This window comes from Centroberyx gerrardi, chromosome 11 (genome assembly GCF_048128805.1).
Source record: "Centroberyx gerrardi isolate f3 chromosome 11, fCenGer3.hap1.cur.20231027, whole genome shotgun sequence".
NCBI classification, from domain to species: Eukaryota; Metazoa; Chordata; class Actinopteri; order Beryciformes; family Berycidae; genus Centroberyx; species Centroberyx gerrardi.
In genome coordinates, this window is record NC_136007.1 from 9,446,889 (window position 1) to 9,463,809 (window position 16,921).

At 41.7% G+C, this 16,921-nt stretch overlaps 1 protein-coding gene across 3 annotated transcripts; it reads left to right on the plus strand.

The window, feature by feature from the left end:
• Positions 1 to 1,441: 1,441 nt before the first annotated feature.
• On the plus strand, positions 1,442 to 16,832 carry ccni2 (cyclin I family, member 2). 3 transcript variants are annotated; one of them, XM_078286388.1, is made up of 7 exons: positions 1,442 to 1,515; positions 6,456 to 6,612; positions 7,381 to 7,515; positions 8,654 to 8,728; positions 8,900 to 9,040; positions 13,217 to 13,510; positions 14,739 to 16,832. In XM_078286388.1, the coding sequence occupies exons 2-7, from the start codon at positions 6,499 to 6,501 to the stop codon at positions 15,072 to 15,074; spliced, it is 1,095 nt and encodes a 364-aa protein (XP_078142514.1). In that variant the 5' UTR covers positions 1,442 to 1,515; positions 6,456 to 6,498; the 3' UTR covers positions 15,075 to 16,832. The 3 variants fall into 3 exon arrangements, with proteins under 3 accessions (XP_078142514.1, XP_078142513.1, XP_078142512.1); XM_078286387.1 differs by having other exon boundaries at positions 1,450 to 1,519; XM_078286386.1 differs by lacking the exon at positions 1,442 to 1,515 and adding an exon at positions 5,431 to 5,708.
• Positions 16,833 to 16,921: the final 89 nt, after the last annotated feature.

Genomic DNA, 16,921 nt, shown 5'->3' on the forward strand with positions numbered 1-16,921 from the left:
GAGTGATGGAATGTAAACACACACACACACACACACACACACACACACACACACACTGTGCAAACACGCACAAAATGTCCGATCAGCAGAACCTGGTAAGCAAGCACGACATTTCTGCATGAGACAAGATTCAGATTACAGGGAATGGAGACAAACAAGGAGAGCGAGGGAGTGACAGCAAGAGAGAGAGAGTGAGAGATAAAGAGAAGGACAGAGATAAAGCGAGAAAGAGAAAGTGAGATAGCCTATAAGAGAGAAAGAGAAAGAGAGAGAGAAAGCATATATGGGTGGGTTCAAGATGCAAAATATGTGTGATTAACCTTTGTTATTAGATGGGACAAACTCATCCTTCTCATCTCGAGCAGCACAGAACAAACATGATATGTAAGTCAAACACGGCCTGACTTGATACAGTACACACACACACACACACTCTGTTCACACTCTGTTCGGTACACACTGTCACCATGCAGATACGCCGCTCGCTGTGACCGTCCGCTCTTATCAGCATTCCAGTCTTGACCTCGGCTGCGACCGGTCAGCTTTGTTCTTTATCAGTCAGCTGTAGCCCCGCGTGAGGAAACTCAGAGGGGGAAGCAAGCACCCCTGCCTGCGGCTGGACACTTGTTGACTGGTGTTAGTTAGGTAATGTTTGTTGTTTGTTGTAGAGACGCGTCTGAAACAGCCGATTTGAGGTTTCCTGACAGGAACCTATCAAGCACAAAGACGCAGGCAGGAAATTGTGACACAGTAATATGTGTTGCATGCTTTTTGCTTTTGTCTTTGTAATATAATTTATGCGTTGATGTACAGCCTATGATCTGTAGAATAAGTCGCTGCAGGTAGGCCAGAGTTAAAGAAGTCAGTTTAAAGGGGCATTAAGTAATCTATGAGTTTTACGCTTACGGTGGCCTGTAGCCTAATTGTCATAACTACTAAAGTCACATTCTCACAATAGAGATGAGTAAACTAGCTAATCAGAGCAGAGATCCAACAGAAATGTCTAGCAAAGAGTTAATATATCACAATGCAAAATACTGCTTTGTCATTTGCTTTTTAAATGAGTCATAGGGTGTGCTAGGGCGTGGTGTAAATGCTCACCGGCCAAGAATGTCAAGAATGCAGTAGCCTACCTTTTTTGGGACAGTGTCCCCATCAAGCTTCGTAACCATTGACCGATCTTCATTGGGATTGGCCGTGTTGTGCACCAAAGCCTTGTCATGGTTGGCTGTTTGACAGAGGGGAGGGAATTAGTCACACTACAGTTTCTGGTACACTGCTGTTTGTGAAAACGAAAGTGAAACTTGAAATTCTACAATATCTCCAACCTGGCATATGTTTGTAAACAGTAACTTGACGCAGTTGTCGGATGTGTAAAGCTACCCAACACTGAGATAGCAAGTTAACATGAGTTAACTCATGTTAACTTTGTTCCAAAACAGAGTTAACTCATGTTAACTCATGCCATATTGCTCCTGTTCACTGCTGGATTCCACTGAACACACCGCTCTCACTGTAGGTAAGGGCAAATTCTTAATCCATAATCTACGACAGGCCGTGATATATTGAAATGAAATAACAATTACACTGCGTTGTCTGTTGCTGTTTGTTTAGTCAGCACAAACTGCGTTCCACGTTTGTGGTAAATTAGCATAGTTTACATTTGTAACTCCAGTCTTCTGAGACAGAGGGTTTCATCTACCTGCTGTAATTTTTCTGTTGAATGTAGAATTAATAAACTTGGGTTTGATTCTTTAAGACACATACTAAACAGGTGGTGAGCTTGAAACTAGCACTAAGCAAGTTATCACTTGTTTGGCTTGAGAACAAAATGTGTTGCAATGCCACTTCCTCGATTGTAGCATCGGCCTCCATTGCTGAGCAGTTGAAAATGTGAGTAGATGGGGGGCGGAGCTTTGTTCCAAAACAGAGTATGGGCCAGAAAGTGAGTTTGAAAGGCAGAAATCTCAGCAGCAGGTCATATTGATGAGCAACCCTACCAAGCCCACGCAGATACGGTATTGTGGTCATTTTGTGCTATGGGACAGAAAAAATTGTATTTATTGCACCTTTATCTCACTTTTCTGGTAGAAATACAAGCCTTCAGCTAACTTTCTCTTAATTTGTTTGATCAGCAGCACCATCATCGGTCCTGTTGGCAAGCACAGGACCTCGGGGTTCTAATGTAATGTCTGATGTAAGGTGACACTTTATTGAACACCGTAGGGAAATTCTCTGTTTGCTTGCCCCCCTCCACAGGGAGGTCAGGGTCAGCAAAACAACAGCACCCCCACGACTGATAAGGAGTCTTCCTCAAGGACATTTCCTGAAAGAGAGGAAGAAACTCATCTGCCCTAAAAGACTAGGAAGAACCTCATCTTGAGCCTTACTACCAGGAGTGATAGGAGTGATATTAAAGATGGGGATGCACAGGTTAACTCTAACAGATGTACAATAACCTAATTATCCATCCTCTGGTGTGAGGACCGTAAGAACTCCTTAGACTGCATTTCATCAAATCACGCCATCAGTGCTGTGATATTGATGAAATGTAGTTTTTATTAGCACAACAGAAAGTGCAAGAACTTTCAAGTCATGTATGAAGCGTTATTGTCATAGCTTGGATGTTGGATGTCTTTACCTACTTATAAGCATAAAGAATCCAAGGAGAATTCATTTATTGACTGAAAATATCTACAAAAGTATATATTTTAACTTTGATATTTTGTCAACCTGACAGATTTTTTAATATATTATATATACCAAGATTCGATAAAACTGTGAAGTTATGGCTATTTTTGTAATAGACCATGTCCGCTAAATAGTTAATTGATTAGTGGTAGCCATGTTTTTAACCCCGTATGTATCCCATTTATGTATTTTTGTCCATGAATGCCATTTACCAAGTTCGGTACTGAAAGGTGAAAACAAAAGGAATCAGCTGTTTAAGAAAACAGACTCAGTGTTGAGCAGGGATTGCAACATTCCCCTGTGTGGCAATCTGAGCCTTGATGTTATTCTGAAGGTTGTGAAAGTCTGAGGCTTAGTTTCATCCTCAAGTGAAATGGCCTAGAATTTTGGTATGAGATTTTCCTGACAGCTACATTCAGAATAACTTAATGAGAGCACCGGCAGAATAACCTTTCACCTAGATCACCAACACTACAAACACCCATTTACAGGGTCATTTATAACCCTAATGACCGTTAAGAGGTATTTACATACAGTATGTAACAATACATGATAGAAACTTCATACTTACACCACAGGTTCCCCCTATAGAGCAGATGATCTGATTAGATTTTGTAACACCTTGCTGCATAAATGTATATATTTATGAGGAAAAACTGATTTTCTTGAAACTACTAGGCTATAACTCCTTAATGTTTTAAGATATGGAGTTCATATGAATACCGCACATGTGTTATGTGAAGACAAGTATGTTGACATAGAAATATTTGGTAATTAATGCATTAATTAGCGTAATTACCGACCTCATTAGCATAAATTGTTATGTTTAATATATCATGGTGATTATGGTGGAACGTTAGGCAGCTCAAGTGCCTCTTATTCTTTTAAATTCAAGATGAGAGCACATTGAGAGTAGAGGAGGAAGATAAGGTAGATGGGATATGTACATTACATCCTCACACTTAGTAGTGTGTGTCTTGGTGTCACACTTGTAATCCCACAGGCTTCATGGTTTCCTCAGTGCAATCTGGTTTGGTGGCCACCAAAACATCCAAACCTTCTCCACCTGAACTCTTTGGAGTGGAAAGGTTTTCTTTGTTGCATTTTTGTGTTTGGTTCTCTCAGGTTCACACTGTTCATACAGGAACACACACCAATTACAAAACAAGAGTTTTGGTAACCTATAGTCTCATATTAGAGATTTTGGCGGCTCCTGTAACTTTAGTTAAGCATGACGGACTTGTCTGTGCTTTTTGCCGTAATTTACCTTCTGGTGTTCATACCAGTTAAGAACACAAGAAGAAATAGCTGGTTATTAGATGTCAACATCCGTCTCCTTATAGGCTTCTCATAAAACCACACATTTTATGGTCATTTCCTGTAGGTGGCTCGGATTACGTGCTCTCTCCTAACGAACCACAACGCAGTTTGTTTGGAAAAGGACTGAGATCTGCATTTTCAGAGCGTCTGGTGATTTGGTGCCACCCGAGTTTGAATGGCATTGTTCTCACCTGCCAAAACGAACCAAAGTAAAGGCATAAACGCTCCATGAGTTCAAATTTACAGATCCAAACATGCTTGTTGTGAACACATGCTTAGATGCTTTGGGGTGTGACAGCTTGAAAGGGGGCCCAGAATTCATAGCAGGTCCACTGTTGGGAGGTTCATTTGTGAAAGGTTTTAAAGCACATAAGCAACTGCCAACCAAATCCAAAACCAAATGATTAATGAAAAATGTACCTTGTTGACAAAGTCAGCAGGTTACCTTGGTTTTCCACAATCAGTATCCAAGGAATTGTTATATGTTTTTATCATATTCTTTGATTGGGCAAAGGAATCTAAGGTAAAGTCAAAGTCCATCTGTAGAAATGAGGCCCCAGGATCTTGTGAACTACCCTAACAAGAGCAACACAGCCTGTTCTTTACACACTTGGAGGAAAGAAGGGCATCCGAACGCCTTGATCTGTCCTGCCAAGTCAGGTCCTTTCAAGTCTGGTCCTATGAGAATAAAATGAATGAATAAAATGGGAGTTAAAAGGTGTTAATATGCCAGAAGTGCACAAGACAAGGTAAATGAAACTTTAATGATCCCTGTGGGGTTGCAGCGGCAGCAGCAATAAAACACTGCAATGGAAAATAGAATAGTAAAACAGTAAAATAGAATATAAACAGGAATGTACCAAATGAGGGTTTTATAGGCAACTGACGATTTCAAGATGATAGGTCTGTGATCTAGGTGCAAGGGTGAGTGAGTTGCAAATTCAAATTCCTTCCTGTAAATGATTTGTGATGATGAGGCTATAAACAATATCAGAATAACCAAGTTAAAAGGTGCAAATGATGAAAAAATGCTGGGGCAACTTGCTTAATCAACCAAAATAGCACATAATCAAGTATGAGACAGATGGGGAGGTGGGAAATAACCAGCTTGCAGCAGGTCTACAATACTGATGAACATGATTTTGAGACTGATGGCAGTCTAAAAACAGGACAATCCGTGTCTCAGATAGATAAATTCAGATACAGGCTACATCCAAGAGGTCCATTTGTCCTCCAATACCCGAAGAAACACATTTCTGCCATTTTCAGTGTAGACTCGACCATTTTGTATGACGGGTCCCGTATGTTTGACCCACTAACACATTTCTTTCTAATAGGCAAAGTGACGAAAGTGCGGGGCGGAGTCTGGGGCGTTCAAAACACAGTCCAGTCTTCCCTTGCCACTGGCTCAGATTTTTTGCTTCCTGGCTTGTTTTGCGCTTATTTCTGTTACACCTCTCGTTATTTGAAGCATTTCGCGCAATTTTTTTTTAATAATTTATTTTATTTGCTCTTTCTATATAATGCGGCTACTCTCAATGCATATATCGGCAAACACATTTTTTCCCCCTGCATTGTTTCGTTGACAGCATCCTACTAGCGTCCGTTTTGTTGCTTTTGGTGAACATGGACGAATAAAAAAAGCCGTATAAATGCGCCTGTCGTCGAAGAGATATCCTGCTTCTGATATCGAAGAGGTAAGACTCTGCTTCAACAAAGACAGCGGGAGAGAAATGTTTGTGTCTCAGTCTGCAGCAGCAACTGTTCAGGAGCTATGGCTGCAGCAGCTGCAGCCCATTATCCCGCCTAGATGCTGTATAGTATTTCATGCACAGCAGTGTTAGGAAAAAAATCACCCAGCAATGATTGTAACTTTGCAGTTTGCAAGTCTGCTGCTCGACCCTGCGCAGGCTGCAAAGTGTGGAAAATGGCGATGTTGTTTATCAAACTGGACGCGTATTTCCTGCATACTGCACTCTCTTCTCCTTCAATAGAGCGCCAATAGAGCTACGAAGTGTTATCAAATAATATTAATTGGCGCCTTCAATTGAATATGTAGAGTGGGGTTGTTTGACCTGTGTGAATTTGTACAGAAGCCTGTTGTATTCTGGGCTGGCCATGTTGCTGTTTTGTAAGTCATTCAGTGGAACAGACGGATCTCTTGGACTCTTGAACTTTTCTATTTATAAACTCGGTTTTGTTGTTGCACCTGTGATTTCATTTTGCTTTCACAGGTTTGTATGGCAAAGGCCATTGACGGTGTGTGTTCATTGTGCTCGTTATCACCTCGACCCATTGTAATCTCTTATCTTTTGACCTCCCTCCTCTTCCTCCTCCTCCTTCCTCTTTCTCCTCTTCTTCCTCCTCCATCCTCATCCTCCTCCCTCCTCTCTCATCTTTCTCCTCTTCTTCCTCCTCCATCCTCCTCCTCCTCCTCCCTCCAGGTGTGTGTCTCCTGGGTGAAGCCTGGCCTGTGTTGCGGCGGTGATGAAGAACCCAGGAGCAGCGGAGAGCCGTCGGCTGGTCGGCCTGCTGGAGGAGGCTCTGGTCCGGGAGGCTCGCCTCTGGAAGGTCCCCGTCTTCAAGACCGGATGCATCCAGGTGAGACGAGTGCCGCTGAATGCTCTGAGTGTGTATTCAGGTGTAAAACGGTAATCTGGATAAAGGTTAAAGGTGCTAATACCTCTATAATGTTCCTGGATTTTGTTCTTCAGATACACCGACCAAATCCTTGCATTTTACTGCCGACAGACCACTTTCTGTCCTGTGATCACTTCCGTAACGTCACCTCCTTGTTTACACTGAGCTTGAAGAAGCAGCGGATGAACTATATTATTTCGATCTGATGCCATTTTTCGTATTTTGACAGTATTTTTAGTTACAGTAACATGCTACAGAAAGTTGGAATAAGGAGATATATTTGGCCACGAGAGTTTTAAAATGCTGTCATTACCTTCAAATGAGGAGAAGTTACCAGATTCCGGCATCCTAAAAGTTTAAAGTCAATAAAACTTTAAACTCACGTGGCAAGAAACACTAAAACGGACCAGATATGGATTTTCATTGGGTGCGTGCTTAACTTAATGACGCCAAACGTAACGTGTCAAATGTGCGATTCCTGGGTTTCTGTGAGACTTATTCAGACTGACACAATTCCAGGTAATTGCTGTGCCATACCCTGGACTGATATTCCAGGATTTTGCCCCATGGACCTGTTCAGGCCAAAGGCAAATCCTGTAAAAACCCAGGATTTCAGTTTGGTCCGAAAGGGCTGTAAGAGTAGCATTTTAACTAAGAAGAACTCTGACCTCTACCTGCAGTGATTTTAACCAATTATTCACCAGTGTTTTGTCTCGTTTGTCCCTTCAGGGCGCTGATATCTCTCCGTCCCAGTACCAAGATGTGATCCTGTGGCTCGGCGAGATGAGCAGGCTCTTCCAGTTCTGTCCGGAGACGTTTGCACTGGGAGTCTGTGTCCTCAACCGGCTGCTGTCTGCTGTCAAGGTAGGCAGCTACAACATGTGACATTGGGGGGAAAGTGCATTTGTGCCCTGTTGTCCAAAGCTCCACATGTACCTCAAAATTGTTCTTTTCAGTTTTTGGCATCACTCAAATTTAAGAATGCACCGCTGCATACTGATACTGGATATTAGGCCGATACCAGGCTAAAATAAGATGTCAGTATTGGAGAATTTCCCCATTACTGAAGTCCTGCACAAAGAGCCACATGTCAGAAACCATAAGTGCAGTGACTCCTTTCTGCCATTTTCACTCATAGAAGTATGTTGGATCTTTGTAATGGCAACAAATGGATTACATCTCATTCATTTTTTTTGTCCATTGACCCCAAGCTAAGTCTGTATTCAGTAAAAGCAAAAAAAAATGCTGCACAATGAATGGTGTATAATCTTCTCTTAGTTCCATGATTAATATTTATGGAATTTGACAACAATTTATACAATACTTCACAATTCATAATGTGCACTCTGACACTGAATCACAGCCAACAATGCACAGCGTACAGCTTATTTGTCTCTATCTCCATCTCCTATTCCATGTGACATGAACATGGACGGGCATAAGGGAAACTATTGAGCTGCATCACTATTTGCTGCAGGAAGAAACAAGTAGCCTAACACTTGAACTCCAAGTAGCGAATACCCAAAATTGAATGATTGGCTGGCATTTGGTTTGTCCAAGCGTTGGACAGGAATTGCTAAAAGATAGAGAAGCAAATCTGTCCACAGAGTGTGAACTTGAAATTGATTTAATCATCGTAAAAGGGTCATTGTCATTTCGAAATATTTTGGATGCAAACCAGATGATGTCAAACAAGCATAGATGCTGTATGAACTTTGCCTTAGAGCTGTTGCTGCGTCTCAAAGTGATATTCAAGTGTATTCAATCACCTCAAGAATCATCACAGATTTAAGATGAGTGCATGAAAACCAGGATTGTTAGTTTGCCTAATTTTGTTCCCAAATTCACTGACTAATAATCACGTGTTTAATAATCGTGCCCCAATTCTGAATCTGTAAAGGCAGTGAAAAAGCACTTCTGCTCTTACTCTGAATCCACACAGCACATCCATAGATCTCTTTGGTTCTCAAGATGACACTAAATGAAGTCTGCTCTCTTTCAGGCCCAACCAAAATACCTGAAATGCATCGCTTTTACCTCACTGATCCTGGCTGCCAAAATCAATGAGGAGGATGAGGTAGGATTTCGCCTCTCTTTTAAGGCTAAACACAGACAAAGCTTCACAGTCAAGTAATGTCAGATAACAAAGATAAATGTATGAAATGTATAAAAACAAAAATGACAACTCGGATGCTATTTCAAAACAATACGTTTATTTGCTTCCCTTTATTGGTGTCTGTTTAAACAGGTGATAGGCTCTGTTAAGGACCTGGTTGCGCAGAGCGGATGCAACTTTTCAACAGCAGAGATTCTTCGCATGGAGAGGATCATTCTAGACAAGCTGCACTGGGACTTGTACACCGCAACACCGGTCGACTTCATTCACATAGTAAGTCAGGATTCAGCAGATAGACGGGCAAACACGTTTCTTTTTGAACTGGGCCTGAGTTGTCAGAGCATCTCGTAGTAAGCCGGCTGGCCTTTGGTCAGTGCAGACCCGGGTCAAACAGTATTTGTTTACTTTTTGGTTTGTTTTGGTCTGTGTCAGTGCCAAATGGGTAGAGTTTACTCCAGTTAATACCAGGTAGTTTAGACAATCAAAGGAACATGTTTGAATGTCAGTTTGGCACACCTTTCTCTGATTGACAACTTGGCTGATGCTATGAACCTGCAACTAGGCTCAAACAAATAATAATTATTGTTAGTGATCACTATTTGACCCCGGTCCGTCCCTAGAGTAGGAAACGACGAGATGCTTTGTGAATACGGGCCCTGATCTTGCCTAAAAACACAGCAGTACAAAAGCACAAGTTAAAACATCATGCCTGCATCTTGTTTGCATCAAGATGGCTTTTACAAACCCTCACTCCCTGCCCACAATAAAGAATTGGTCCTAGTAGAGATTGTGCATTCGTAGATTCGACTCATTGTGCCCCTTACAAACCCCATTCAGTCCTGGGCCTGGAGTGTGTCCCGCTCTAAACGCCACACACACACTCTTCAAGTTTAATAATCACTGTAGCCAAGAGTCAAAATAAAACCCGTGTCAGTGATTGATCACAAGCAGGGTCACCCTGCTTTAAATAACTGCTCACCCACCTAAAAGAATTTCAGTAGGGGTTTCAATGGCGAGTTTTAGTGTCACATGATGGTCTAAATCCTGTTTCAGAGGCTTTTCCACCCTGACAAGAATAAAACTCTGGGGGAAACACTGAAAACTTGTAATTTTTTGGCATGAAAATTTACAGATATTCAGTATCGGCTATCAGTGAATTCAGTCTAAAAGCATCATATTGGACTTACTAAATCCATATCGGTTGGACCCTAACCATAAGCCAAGCTAAATAACAGAATCATGAGTGTGTTTGTGTGTGTGGACAAACATATGTGAAGCAACAAAGACACATTTCAGTACAAGGTCTGAACAGAACCGTATGAGATTCTCCTAACCACATAAGACTGCATTTGCAAGCTGTCACCAACAAAAAAAAAAAAAAACAAGCGCGTTGCATGTCAGGCCAAGGCACTTCTGACTAACTTTGCCCCACTGCTGCCATCAGGGGAGGCTTCAAACATCATGTAGGCTGTTTCAAACCTCAAGAAACTCAACAGAAAGCGTAGATGAATTGGGTCACTGGCGCATTAACACCATGCTGTGTTGTCAAGTCGGTTTCTATTGTCGAAGCACGTTACTCATTGTTTAAAAATCCCATGCTGTGTAATAGATTCAGTTTATGGCACAAAAGTTTTTGACAGTGTGGATCTGTACACATTAGTGTAATTGGAAAACCCTCACAAATTATTGCCCAAGTCATTAACCACCAAACACTGACTGCACCACCAAACACATATAACATCATTTAGGTCCCTTCATGCTATTCGGCCTATAGGGCTGTATTCATAACGCTTTCCCAAGTGCGAGTGGAGATCTAGAGTAAGGCTGGACAGTGTTTCGCATTAGTATTGCAATATGAAAGAGAGCGCTGTAAATATTGCAAAAGCATCAATTTGTGCAGCTTTTGAAGGCCTTCACACTGTATGACGAGATGGGGCATCGCTGGGAGGTCCAGTGGGAGATTATATGTCCCATTTATTCTTGTAGGGCTATAGAAAGTGTTTTAAAGGACATCAAAAGGTAACTTAAAAGTAGACTTTCAAATGTTTATATAATAGCTCATATTGCAAATGCAGTGTCTGTCAAACTAACTTAAGTCTGACATTTTGTTCATATTGTGCAGACTAAAATCTAGGGTTACCAGTTCAGTTACATAATCATTTAAATGCAACTTTGACTGAGGAGGCAAAGCAGTCCAACAGTTAAATGCTTTATGAATACAGCCCATAGTTTTCTGGACAGACATTAAGCCTGCACTTTTTTATTGATCCCCCACTTTCAGCAAAGGTTCCCTATTGAAACCCCTCCACATATTGAGGGTCATCATCGTTCCTTCTGCAAATTTCACGTACAAGAGATTTGGTTTTTTTTTTTAAAGATTTGGCCTATTATCTGTCCAGGAAATAAACCCAGTGGGCTTGTGAAATCTTAACATGCATTCTGTGAGTCAATAATCTCATCAATGTCTACGTTCATTCCAGACCAAAAGACAACCTACATTCCCTCAACAAATAACAGCAGAAGATTGTGTGTGATTTTGAGATTGGTGGATGTCTCTTGCAGAGAACTGATACATTTTCTTAAAGCCACAAACCATAATCAGTTAAAAAAACAGCGGGTTGGCACGGCAACAGCAACGTTTGACATTGAGGTTCATGTTGCTGAGCTTCTGACTGATTCAGTATCTCCTGAAACACTAAAAATGGCACTTTCATCTACTACTGTATTATGGTTTGTGGGTCTGATAGATAAAATGTGTCAAAGGTTTCCAGTGTGTGGCTTTATTGTTGTGAATCCATTAAGACCTATTCCTTGTTGTCCTAACTGTTCACTCTAGGTATTTCAAAATCCCAGACTTTGAAAATAAAGAAACATAATACATAAAAAAATTCTAATAAAATAAAGATAATTTTTCTCTTAATACTTCTCAAATAAATACTTTTCAACTATACTGTATCTCACAATTACATTCCCCCTGAAGAAATTACTTTGCGTTAACTTTCCTAAATAGTCTTATTCTCCATTGTCTATAAAACAGCAATCAATAAAATCTAGCAATATTTTGTCACAGACTCTCCACCATGACACAGCGATATGAATAAATAAGTGGATTTACAGAGATGCCTTGTCATCCTTTTCCACTCGATATGCTTCAACAACTACATGAAATCTTTTTTGGAAAGGCAGAGTCAGCCATGTGATGTAAAAACCTTCTCAAAAGTAGAGCGGCATTCACCGTTCGAATCTAAATGCACTCTGTCCTTTGTTTTGCTACGTTTCCCTGACCCGAACCCAAGTAAAGGAAAAATGTATTTAGAGAGGAGGAGGAGGGGATTTTAGAAAATTTTGGCGAGGAGGAAGAAAGTCGAGGTAAAGGAGGATGGTTTCAGGGATGAGTTTTGGGTTTTACACCACATGGATGAATCTACCTTCCAGTAAATTCCACTCCACTTTGTTCAAAAACCATGGCTTATTTCTGCTACAGAGTGAGAGACAAAACTAAAGCGAATGGGCTCAACACAATTTTGAGTGAATGAAATAAGAAATGGAACAAGAACATTTCAGTCTCAACAAAACAAACATTTAAAAGAATATTTTGATAGCAAATTAGTCCTTTTTTTTCACAGCCACTTGTCACATTGTGGGAAATGACTTGTTAGCGTTGTTAGCATTCTTCATCAAAATCACTAGCTACAACTAGCTTGAGCTAGTCGTGCCCCTTGGTTTCAATGCAGGAAGCTAACAATGCTAACAAGCTGTTTTCAGGGACGCTGAAGGACAGATGTAGATTTTTTTCCCCCCCGTGTGGCGACAGTCTGAAGAAAAACGACCAACTAAAATTCAAAATGTCAAGGTATCGTTTTGACATTTAGCCCCCCCTCCCCCCTCAGGTTAGGTTTGATAGTTACTGCCTACAAATGGGGACACAGAAAACCACTGCACATACGGTACGAAAGAGGTTACCATGATGCCTTGGGCAAGGTTAGAGTAAAGAGGGGGGGGGGGGCTTCACGAGTAAAACCTCATACTGATATTCTCTACCTATTGCTCAAAATGTCCACCTGCACTGAGCTGCAGGCTTAGACCAATTTAACACATCTGCACAGATGAACACTTGAGAAGAGAAGAGAATGACAGAATGCAAAGTGAGAGTAAAAATGTTATGTCATGGGGGAAAATGACTGAAGAGAATTGAGGTCCTGGATAGATAAGAAGGAAGGTTGGATCAAAGGGATTAATGATATATTGAACTTTTTGTCAGATGTGCATGATTGGATTTTAGATACATTGGTATAATTCATGTCGATGTGAATTATGAAGTAGCAGAGGGGTCAGTGGCGGATGATGATGATGATGAATGGATAAATGAGACATCATGACAAAAATGATGCTAACGTTTTGGTCTCTGTTCTCTGTATTTTTGTGTTCGTCTCTCCCTCCTGCTCCCAGTTCCACGCCCTGCTCATCTCCGGCCACCCCCACCTCATTCCGTCCATCGGCCTCGGCTCCGGTGTCGGCTGGGGCTCGGACCCCGCTTCCCTCCCCGGCGGCCCGGGCCATCAGAAGAGGCCCCCGGGCTTCCAGGTGGCGCTGTGGACCAGGCAGGTGCAGCACTGTATGGCGTGCCACCAGCTGTGGCAGTTCAAGGGCTCCACGTTGGCCTTGGCCATCATCACCTTGGAGCTGGAGGCGCTCACTCCCGACTGGTTCTCCGTCTTCACCGACCTGCTGAAGAAAGCACAGGTGAGAGAAACGCACGGCCCGCTCATCATGCTTTTCCTCCACAAAGAATGTAGTCAGGGAAATGTATACATTTGTGATACTGTGGTGCTTTTACTTAATAAAAGTGTTCACCTAATGGCATAAGTTGGCACCTTAAGGTGAGGCTCCCTTTTGTCCAATGCTATCAGAAAAATTTTGGTGAAAGCTTTGTTTTTACTGGTCCAGTGTTGTCAGAATTTAACTTAGTCACACGGCGGCCATTTTGAACAGTCAAGGTGGGAAAGTGTACCCAGAAGATTGGCATAGGCCTATATATAAACACATAAGTGAGGACTTCAGATAGACATAACAGTTACCAAATTAGCTAGCATTGTCGGGAACAACAACCACAACGACTGCTTAAATTTAGCAGGGAAGTTGGTGAGCTAGCTCACTAGTAGGTAAGCTACAAGCTAGCTATAGGCTAGGCTCTGGTAGCTAGCAATAATGGACAAATATAATAAAATGTTGAACCTATATTCCTCTAGATTCTTGAGATCCATTTGCTTCTGTTTTTCAATGGGGAATCTGTAAACTGATAAATGTTTACAGATTCAGAGTGTTCAAATTGGCTGCTGTGTGAATAAGATCAATATGATCGCATTGGGAAACTAAGGGAGTGGAAGGGTATTTTTCAGATCTATAAAATAAAAGTTATCAATTTTGTATGGAAGTATGGAGACTTATCCTGTCAGGAGAGGATGCAGTGTTATTTCCACCTTGGCCTATATATCCGTGGTTGTGTTTTTTTATTGTTCATCGTTTGCCTATCAGCATACCATCAGATTATATTTGTCAAGATCTAATATTTACTCAGTCGCTGTTTGGCCCGGTTGATGCTTGCGTAAACGAAGGCTTGGAGAATAAGCTCCAATAAAACCTTTTTGCTCTGGCATTTTCAGTGGAAGAGTGGTGTGGATGTGTGGAAGAAAGAGTGGACAAATATAGGAAATTGAAAAACATTTGCCTTCATCCATCATTCATGCCACTATGCTGAAACTGTAAACCCACACAAACAACAGGCCACATTTGTCAGAGGCTGTTTTTAACCACAGGTTCACCGCCTTTCAAAGAAACCCTTCATCTGAAAAGTAAACTGAGGCTGCAGCCAGTTCTATCTTGGAGCGTTTGGTATCGAACAAATACACCCATTTTGATGTTTTCCTTGTTCCCGCTCGTCTCCTCTCCCCCCTCCCCTCCCCTCTCTCAGGTTGAGAGCAGCGAGTTCATCCACTGCAAGGAGATGGTGGACGAGTACCTGAACAGCCTGGAGTTCTCCCTACCGGCCAACGCCGTCTACATCTTCGACAGCGCCCAGATCCAGGAGGAGGAGCGAGTCTGGAGCCCCACACACCGCCTCAGGCAGGCCAGGAGGCGGGCGGGCAAAGGCAGCGCGGGGGAGGGCGACTCGGATGAGTACTACGACGGTTTTAGGCGTTTGTACAATGAGGAGATGGCACCCGAGGCGGGGGAACGTGGCGGCGAGGGCCCGAAAAAGCAGAAAGACGTGTCCCCCTGCCCGCCGCTCCACCCCGCTGTGAACTAGCAGTACGACGTTTTCCGTTTCCCCTGAAGTGCACACTTGTCTTGTGAGTGCCCCCATTTTTTAGATTTAAGGTGTTATGGAGTCCACTGTTTTTGGGCATATTTGGAGAAGGGGCAGTTAGAGCCAATAGTATTTATTCATGTTACATTTGTTCCCCCATAGACTCCATCCTCCAATCCAAATTTTCCTCATGCATCAGGGTGCCTAATGTTTAGGAATCCATGTGTGAACACTTCCAATGATAAAAAAACGGGGAAAATGTTTTTCTCTGCAGCTTGTTTGTGTTAAATAAGACTCTTCTGCGTACTTGTCCATGCCCAAATGTGAATCTGGAGGTGCGGGGATCAATTTAAGAATCAACCTCTTATTCTGATGCGATCATTTTGTACTAGCGTGTGTGCACAGGTTGACAGCGGGGGTGAAATGGTGAGGGATTTTGGGTAAGATTAAGCCTGACTGAAGCAAGCTTGTTTTGATTGTAGCCAATGTGTCTCTGCGGAGCAGAATATTGGTTCGTTTAAGTCGTCTACCTATTAATAATGCCATGTTTTCCTCACCTTGTAACCTACCTTTCCTTTCTATCCGGCGTAGATGTTTTTGTTAGCGAGATGAAGGTCACGGATAAGACTTGGGCAGTTGGGATGCGTGTTGTTTTGAGTGTGTGGCCGAGACCAAGAATGCCTGTTTTTTTTTTTTTTTTGTGGAGAGTCGATCCTCGTTTCGTTTGTTGGCTGTGAGGTGTCTTGGTGCTCGGGTTCCTCCCAGAGCCGTTCAGCACTTTGATATTAAAGACAAGCTTTTTTTTTTTATGCATATAATTTTTAATTATATTTTTCCAGACTTGTTTTTTTTATTATTTTAATATCGTACTTACTTTTACTAAACACTTTTGCGCTGTTAAATGTTTATTCCTAAATTTATTTACAACAGCTACTTTCACAAAAAACAAAAAAATGCTTTAATTTCCTATGACTAAATGCTGCAAATGTTTTTATTTCATTAACGCTTCAGCCTATGTTGATTACTTTATGCAACGGTTGTAACATATCAGAAACGAGAAGTGGAAGCGTGCGTATTCCTCTGTTCTTATCACTCTTACACAAGTGCAACTTTAACGATGCGTTCAAGTACATCACTTCTGAGCGTACTGACACGATGTGCAGTATACATGAATAGACTGATCTGTGAAGTCATTTTGAGATCATGAGATTACCTGAAAAAGGCCCTGGTTTATGGTTATATAGTATATGAAGTAATTCTCCCAACAGTGTGTTTAGATATGTTTAGCACACTTTACTGAAAGAACTGAACTGAACTGAAGCAGGAACCCAAACGACCAAATGCTCAAATACAAACCTTTAACTGATGTTGGCAGATTTACATGTACTGGCAACACAGGCAGAATCCCTCTGGACACGATAAACATTTTGAGTTTATAGACGCTGAACAGACTCTGATCTTTATTCATCGACCGTAGGCCATCGAAATTTAGCCTCGTGTTCAGAGGGATTCACAGACAGAAAGTGTTGGGAGCATTTGAATCAGCAGTCTCTACTTCAGCCGTGTCGTCTTTAATGTGAATCTGTTACCGAATGTCTGTTTTTTTTTCCTTGTCAACTCTAAATCCTGTCGCTATTCAGCCATTCAAACTGGATGTTACACCCACGACCAACGTAGAGGAGTTTTTTATTTCCACTGATTATTTCAGATAATGAGGCAGCTATATCTTATTGTTTTGTTGACCACAAATAAAGCTATGACTTCAAATGTTGAAAGTTTTCTGGTTTGGTTTGTCAATTTCAAGAGGTAGCAGCAGGTTGGGGAAGTTAATCAGAAACTGAGTGTGA

What these genes read in the sequence shown, in the direction of transcription:
- ccni2 (XM_078286388.1), top strand. Translation starts at nt 6,499, where the DNA reads ATGAAGAACCCAGGAGCAGCGGAGAGCCGTCGGCTGGTCGGCCTGCTG. An exon ending in TCAAGACCGGATGCATCCAG is followed by an intron (nt 6,613 to 7,380) that starts GTGAGACGAGTG and finishes TTGTCCCTTCAG; the next exon opens with GGCGCTGATATCTCTCCGTC. An exon ending in ACCTGCTGAAGAAAGCACAG is followed by an intron (nt 13,511 to 14,738) that starts GTGAGAGAAACG and finishes CCCCTCTCTCAG; the next exon opens with GTTGAGAGCAGCGAGTTCAT.